This window comes from Amphibalanus amphitrite, unplaced genomic scaffold, assembly GCF_019059575.1.
Source record: "Amphibalanus amphitrite isolate SeventyFive unplaced genomic scaffold, NRLGWU_Aamphi_draft 000298F_arrow, whole genome shotgun sequence".
Lineage (NCBI taxonomy): Eukaryota > Metazoa > Arthropoda > Thecostraca > Balanomorpha > Balanidae > Amphibalanus > Amphibalanus amphitrite.
This window is the reverse complement of record NW_024881793.1, coordinates 400807-408728: the sequence shown is the minus strand read 5'-3', so window position 1 is coordinate 408728 and position 7922 is coordinate 400807. Positions and strand designations below refer to the sequence as shown.

The 7922-nt window shown below is 51.7% G+C and overlaps 1 protein-coding gene across 2 annotated transcripts in view; it reads right to left on the bottom strand.

Moving 5' to 3' along the window:
* LOC122387776 (transmembrane protein KIAA1109-like) overlaps nucleotides 1-7922 on the bottom strand; it is a 104633-nt gene that overhangs the window by 15567 nt on the left and 81144 nt on the right. For both annotated transcript variants that reach the window (XM_043378226.1, XM_043378225.1), the window contains 11 exons: nucleotides 7562-7893; nucleotides 7198-7311; nucleotides 6635-6823; nucleotides 6144-6300; nucleotides 3898-4055; nucleotides 3414-3606; nucleotides 2887-3116; nucleotides 2305-2580; nucleotides 1370-1515; nucleotides 795-1047; nucleotides 210-394 (listed from right to left, as the gene is read on the bottom strand). In XM_043378226.1, coding sequence (XP_043234161.1) covers nucleotides 210-394; nucleotides 795-1047; nucleotides 1370-1515; nucleotides 2305-2580; nucleotides 2887-3116; nucleotides 3414-3606; nucleotides 3898-4055; nucleotides 6144-6300; nucleotides 6635-6823; nucleotides 7198-7311; nucleotides 7562-7893 — 2233 coding nt within the window. The remainder of the gene's footprint in view (nucleotides 1-209; nucleotides 395-794; nucleotides 1048-1369; nucleotides 1516-2304; nucleotides 2581-2886; nucleotides 3117-3413; nucleotides 3607-3897; nucleotides 4056-6143; nucleotides 6301-6634; nucleotides 6824-7197; nucleotides 7312-7561; nucleotides 7894-7922) is intronic.

Genomic DNA, 7922 nt, shown 5'->3' with positions numbered 1-7922 from the left:
ACTAAAACGTTCTAATCTATGCATTCAATGGCATGTCAACCTCGCCGTTATCTATGTTCTCTTCCCGATATCCCCTGCACCACTATAAGAGCACCAAACGCACCACGGAGACCATTTGAGTAGGCAGGGTCACGTTTTGTTAAAGGTATCAGTCTGAAACCCCGTATACCCCGGGAGTCCCTCCGCTCGGACAGAGCTGGGCCACGTACCGATTTGTCGGCGGTGCGCGGCCGGCCACCGGCACCCGCACCGGCGCCGGCGCCGCCTTCCGGCTGGCGACTGATGTAGGTGTCAATCAGGTCGTGCAGGAAGAAAAAGTTCTCCGCGTCCGTCGTCACGAAGATGTGGTCCTCAAACTCGGTGACGAAACTGCACACAACCACCGGTTTGGGAGCTGCAGAAAAGACGAAAAAGGGAACGAAGTTATGGTAATGCCATGAAACTAGAAACTAGAAGCAGCCTACAAATATAACCGAATAATTCAATCTAAGACAGGTTTGATGAATCGTACAAAAAGCACAGAAAAGAACATTTAATAGCCCTATAGCATATCGCTCTCAGGCTCAAGTCTTAGCGTTACGCTGACAAAGCGGATTCGCCATTCGCATGGCTTTAGCTCGAAGATAGCCAGAAACTCATCTGGAGTAATTCAATCGGAACACAGCCTCTTTACAGATACAATCTCCCAAAACATTATAGTGCGGCGCACCTGACTGTATCCCACAATGTACCAGATTCATCCCTACATGCCGCCCCAAACCGATCAAATCCAGCCCAAAACGCTACTGACGTACCGGTCATATCCGGCTCTGCGCCGCTCTGCGTATGCTCCGTCTTCAGGTGCATCTGCATGGGCGGCAGGGCGAACACGATCTCGGCCGTGTGGTTGTGGTCATGCAGCCGAAGCGGCTGCGGCGGTGGGCTGGCCTGGCCGCGCGACTGGCGCCGCTCCCCGCTGCCGGCGCCGTCCCAGTGCGGCCGCTCCAGGCTCGGGAAGCGCTCCACCTCGTCCAGCTCGCTGGTGCTGAACGTGTAGTGGAACCACTCCTGGATGGTGGGGAAGGCAGAGCGGTCAGAGAATAGTGGGCGGCAGTGGGACGTGCAGTCTACAGAGCGACCCAGGGAGTGAAAGAATGGTGAGGTTATAATTGCATACTATCACAAATAGTGATGCTCATCTAGTTAGTCTTTGCCTCCATCATCACCACACTGCCAATGCAAACACCATCATCGTAAAACCTTCTCTTTCACATAAATTATGCCTATCAACATCTTAGTTTTAAACAGCACCCATTTCGACTCCTGTCCCTTGAAGCTCCGTCACTCTCCCTTCCCACCTTCCGCCTCGTCCCGCTCCCCGTCCCCGTACCTGCATGGTGCGGAACTGCGGCGGGAACAGGATGGTTCGAGTGACGCGCGTCACCGTGGCCATACTGACGTGCCGGGCCGTCGGCTGATGTGACAGCAGGCCCAGACTGATGGACAGCGTCTCCACCACGTGCACGTCAGGAGGCGCTGAATGTGTGGGGGGGGGGAGGGAGAGAGGTGATGTTAGAGTCAGGTGTGTGTGGGGGGGGGGGGGGGAGGGTACGCATAACACATAACTTAATGTAAACAACACAGCTGGTGGTGGAACCATTCGACTCAGAATACGTTATCACGATACGAAGACATACATGAACCCGCCCGATACGACATTATTAAGCACTGCTATTCACGGGACGTTCCACTGAATCGAACCCAGATTTGTAGATGCCTGTCCCGTAGCTCAGTTGGTAGAGCATCGGACTCCCGGTAGTGAGAGCCCGGGTTCGAGACGCTCCGGCGCTCGATATTTGAGACTCCTGACGGGGATGGTCTGCGGTTGGTGGGAGCAGCCGCAGCCAGTTGAAGTCAGTTGAGTGGGACAGGCCGTGTCCGGCTTTGAAGGGCACGTTAAACTTTGGCATCTAAATTCTCCCGTTACCCGGAATTGCGCGATCGGACGGTAGGGGTAGGGGTCTACGCAACAAGCTCTGCTTAGCGTGGGCTCCGGCTCTGTCAATCCGTCCATTCAAACATTCGAGCTAAATTTATAAAAAAAGTAGAAAGCTATACATTAAAACAGCAAATTAAAGTACGTTTTTTCAGTCCTTCTGATCATAATTCTAAGAAATTAAATACCAGTCCATGATATCGAATGAAAATTTTAAAAAACGACCGACAAATTAAGAATATAATCGACCATCCATATATCCTACCGGGGGCTACTTCGAAGTCAGTTATGTCACTCTTCCAAGTTCCAACCACCACCGCCCCACTCACCTCCCGTCTCGATCTCCTGGCTCTCAGTCGAGAAGTTGATGCTCGGCTCTCGCAGACTGAACAGCGCCCAGCTCTTGGACTTGAAGTTGAGCCCGTGGAAGCAGGCCAATGAGATGGTCTGTCCACGCATGTCGATTGTACCGCCCAGTACGGTGCCGGACGGCGGCAGGCGGGTGGTGAAGGTCTTCAGTTTGAGAGCGGCCACCATTCGCAGCGCCTGGTGCCAGTGCCGGTGGTGACGCGTGTCGCTCTGCTGCTGGGCCGTCTCCTGGAGCACTGCGGGACATACAGTTGGGGAAGGAGATGAAGGGTGTGAGGAGGCTAAGTGGATATAGCAATTAGCAAGCCAGTGGGAGACTAGACAGCAAATTTATAATTACAGCGAAAGTATAAAAATGGGCGTTCTGGCATCTCGAAGAATGTCGAAGGAGTGAAAACAGAGAAGCTCATAAACTCATAAGCCTCGCAGAAAATATGGGCTTGACTCGGTCGCATTTAAAACACGAATGTCTTCAGGAAACCCAGCGTTGGACCCAGTAGGCCGTTTAATTTAGACCCATCACTGTAAATCCCCCGGCCCACCTTCTGTGAGTCTGCGCTGTTTTCCGGTGCGTCCGCGCAGGCTGGACGATTTGCCCGAGCTGGGCCGCTCGTTCAGTCCGATCAGGACGCGCCGCGAGCTCTGGAACTGCTGCAGGAAGAATTCCTCCAGCTTGCTGTACATCTTGATCAGGTCGGTGGTGGTTGACTTGGAGATCATCAGTTGGAGCTGGTCCCACGACACCTCGCAGTGGATGAAAATCATTGCCGGCCTGGTGAGCGGGACGGGGGAGAAACAGGTCAGAAGGCGTCTTTCGGTTTTCAGATAGAAGAAATGTGCATAGTGAAATTGATGAGGTAGAAGACGACAGAGTAAAAAATGACTAAAGAAATAACAAAATGTAGAAAATATCTCCCATTATTCTGATGACGAAACGAAGACAAGGACGAGATAACGAAGGCAAAACAAAATGTTGAAGAAAGGAGAGAAGAAAAATGGCTCCCAACTAAACCTCCACAACCCCTTCCGTTTGGAGAATCCCGAAGCTCGCGCGATCGTCTACTCTAACCGTTTGGTGGCGTCCTCCTGAAGAGCGTCCATCTGCGGCGTGATCCTCCACTCGTCCCGGAGAGTGGCGTCCAGCGCTGACACACGGCCCATCAGCACCGAGGTGCCCATGTAGTCGAGGCGCAGCTCGACCGTCTGCAGCTTCAGGCCCACCGTGTGGCTTGGCTCGACTCCAGGGTCCTCGAGAATGTGCACTGAGGGAGGGGAGAGGTTGTAAGGGTTGCAGTGGCAGCGGAGTAGGGGTGGAGCCGGAGGTGGAGAAGTCAGGCAGGATGTGATGCTTAATATAAGTTTGAACATGATGGTGGTGATCGGCGTTCATTCGACAAAAACTATCTTTCATAATTTATATATGCTTTACTATACTTGGAGCCAATCTGCGTCAACAACTAAGAGGTGCACAGACACATGCGACATCATCCAGCGTCCTCTCTAGTCTCTACCCATCAACCCAACCAAAGCCCCACGTCCCGCTCCTGACTCACGGTAGGTGTCGATCTTGCCGACCTCAACGTTGCCACCCACTATGCCACTCTTGGCCTCGAGCGAGGAGCCCCCGAGGCCGAGCGAGATGAACATGTTCTTGTGGCCGGTGCTTCCGATAGACAGCCGGCCCTCGGACGTGAAACCGTTCGTCTGCCAACTGTGTGTCGAGAGGAGCGGGATGGTGAGTCAGATAGGGACGTTGATAGCTCTCGACACAGGATATTCAACTGACTGAAGGCGGAAATGCATCCTCACAAGGTAGGTGCATTGAGTCTGCCAGAGGATTACTGGCCACAGCGAATTTGTACTCTTCGGGTAACTTCACTTCAGCTTCACGTTCAAAAGGCAAGGATAGACGAAAATATTGTCAAGCACGTTCTACCTTCCTTGACTCCAACGCATCTACACAATTCCTTACGTCATACATCCAAAATACAACAGAGCTCAGTTCTTGTACAGGGTGGAAAGTAATTACGCGAACATGTATTTTCTTACAATTTTGACCGTCAGTGGAGCATTTTTATGAGTACGGGCTGTCATGGAACATAATTGGTCGTGTTTGTTGTCGCCTCATCTACCAAAAGTGACCTAACTTTGAACAATGACCTGGAAGGTCTTAAACACCTCTCGACTTAAAATGGTGCAGACACCATACGCTGCACAAGACCGAAATGGGCAAAGAGCTCAATTTGGAGCAGCTGCCAGGGAAAGCGTTTGTGATTATTTTCGCTGGACTGGCGGAGAAGGGATTCGTAGCGGTCTCAGCACCAGCATTGCACGATTATACGTTTTTTTTTTAACATAATAACACTTGAGAGGACTTAAAAAGCAAAGCCGTCCGCGGCAGCAGCCCCTCGGCGAATTCTGTCGCCGGGCGGGTGGTCACCATGTCGGCGACAAAACGACGCCAGTCGACCCGAAAACTGGCAAAATAGCTTACTCTGGCCGGGTACCCGATCTAGGATATCACGATTCGCACATTAATACGCAAAAAATTCGAAAATTAAGTCGTACAAACCCTCGGGATGACCAAAATTCACGAATTAACAGCAGAATTGTTAATTGAAGCTTTTCAAAGACAATCAAAGATGGACAGAGGAGGACAGGCAGCTGGATTTGTGGTTGGGTGAGACATCTGTGAAACTGTTTCATCCGTCAAACCTGCAGAACAACTGCTCTGAGGGCTGCTGTTGCGTCCTATGTCCCGTCCGTCCCAACCTTCAAACATCCGGCAAAGGAACACATCAGTGGGTCACGAGCCCCCGGGTGGTGTCAGAATTGCGTGTAGCGCTAAAAAAGGTCACTAAAAATAAAGTATACAACCGGTGGAACATCCTCCTAGACGAGTGTCTCTGTCTAATCCACCGTGCAACGAAAGGGGCAAAATGACTGAGCGCACTTTTGTGCCTGACGCAAAGAAACTGCTCTTCGTGATTGGTGAAATCCTTACTTTCACGGCCAACAAAACGCAATACTGGTGCTGTGAGAACCTGTTTTTCTTCAGGACATACAAAAGCTGATCTGGGAAACGCCTGGGCCTCAATTCGATTAAAAATCTCCAGATGACTCCTCAGGAGACCGTCTAAAAGCTGCAAGGAGCCACCAATACCAATTACCTCACTGGACAGCTCCATAAGGTGTGGGCTGAGCTTTAGCCAACAGATCTTCACATGCTGATGTAAATCATGCCGGAACGCCTATGTCAATGCATCGCAACTAGATAAGGATAAAGTAAAACATATATTGTTTATGTCACCGCCGTTTTTTTCATTACTAGAAGACGAAAAAGTATGTTCGCGTAATTACTTTCCACCCTGTATGTACAGCCCTCAGCAGACTGCGTGGTAGGTATTCTTTTTTCGACAAAACCGATAATAGCTCAAAGGCTATGCTATCAGTCGGTCGGAACTCACTGCAAATAGATGCGCCATGCTCTACTCCTTCGAATGGGTTTATCACTAAACAAGGTATACGCCTTGTTTGACAACAAAATGCAAAAGTTTGTATTGGGGGCAAATATAAACTTTTGGGTTTTGTTGCCAAACTGGATGGAAAATGAACACGATGATTATGCAAATCTAAGGTGCGGAGTCTCGCGCGTCTTGCTGTTACGATTTTTAAGTGACCGATAGCATAGTATTCGCGTTATTCTCGGTTTTGTCGAAAAAAGAATACCTACCACGCAGTTTGCAGAGGGCTGTACGTTATTATTTCGTCACTCGGAGTACCCAAACTCTTAACTCACGTGACGTTTCCCATGACGTTGCCCATGTTCATGTGGACGTTGAGCTTGGTGAAGTTGACGGCGAACAGGACGAGTGTCTCCCAGGAGGAGGAGACCACGGCGCCGCCGGCCTGGGGTGTTGGAGGCACCGGGTCCAGACTCAGCCGACGCTGCAGCACTGTGGGTTAGGCGGGGGTAAGGGTTGCAGGGTAAGCCGATACAGAAGGACGTACTCTGGTACTGAATAATGTGGCTATTTCCGTTTACAAACTTGGCCTTGAAGTCTTGACATGTTGTTTTGGGATGGTAAGCAGAGCTGCGCATGAGACAAGCTCCAAAGATGGCCTTATTTGAGTTGAAGAACTCCCTAAATTTATCAAAATACAAATAAGTGCAATCACTAAATCATGACGTCCATTTTGAATCATACGAGCCTTTCCTTCAGACTCAAACTATTAGCCGAATCACAAAATCAAGCTGCTGCGGTACTACTAGCCCGCAGCACGACTCACCGTGTAGTTTGCTGGGTCTGGGCCGGACCTCGGCGCCGCTGGGTGAGCGGGCGGCCGCCGAGCCCTGGGCGGGGGCGGGGGCGGCAGGGGAGGAGGCCGAGCCGCCGCCGCCGCCGCCGGCCGCGGGAGGTTTGTCGGGCGAGTGTGACCGGTCCGACTCGGCCGGGATCGTCGTGTCACCCAGGTCACCTGTGGCGGCATGGAGTGGCGGCGGTCAGACGGCAGGGGTGGAAGATACACAGTCTGGTAGTAAGTGGTTACACATTACACAATGCAGATATCAAGTACCTTAGATCCCAAACCAGCGACAACATGCAAACATACTTTTTGACAGCATTATCAGGCTGCTAGCCTGCACTGGAATATTATGTAGCAACAGCGACAATTTATTTTCAGAAATGTCAAAACGCTCCCGCTAGTACCAACAATATGAGTCGAATAAACGGAACAGGTTTTCATTATTCATACGAACTAAGCAGACACGCTCACGACTGCGCCAAAAACCGCCTGGTTTACCAAAGGTGATCAATGATCAGTGATCGCTCTCCCACACCATCACTGACCGAGGAACATCCTGCGGACGATGGTGCGTCGGTACCAGGCCTTGGGGAAGGCCAGGATCTCGGTCAGACGGCGCATGTCGTACTTGAACGACGCTGAGCCCAGGTCGATCACGGCTGCGAACAGGCAAAGCGTGGTCAAAGCGGGTGGTCAAATTAACTAGGCGCCTAAATTTATTTCGGCGGTGTGGCAACAACTGATGAATCTGAATAGCAAAAATGAAGCACAAAGAATCTCAAGTCCTATGTTACATACAACAAATATGTGGAACGTGTTTGGAGTAGTTACGATTTTGACTGCATGGCTACGAATGACCATCATCATCAAAAGCATCACCATCCACCAAACAGGCAAAGTGGAACTCACTGGAGAATCTCACAATCGCCTTGCTGGAGTCGGCGCCGCCGCTCTCCATGTCCAGTTTCCTGGATCGCGACAGGATGAACTGGACAAACTCCACCTTGACGCTGAGCGAGTCCTTGCGGTCTGTGTCGTTGAGCGGACTGGTCACGTGGTCCTTTCCCGAGTACTTGTTGCCGTACGGGTGGAACACGTATAGGGAGAAGTCGGCCAGGACGCCGGTCACGCTCAGGCCGCCGGCTGGGGTCTCCGTCTGGCCCGACTCGCGGGCGGTGCGGGAGCCGGTCCGGCGCCGAGCGGACGGCGGCGGAGGGGCCGGCGTCGCCGGCGGCTGCTCCCTGTGGTGGGGAGAGAATATGGCGTGAGG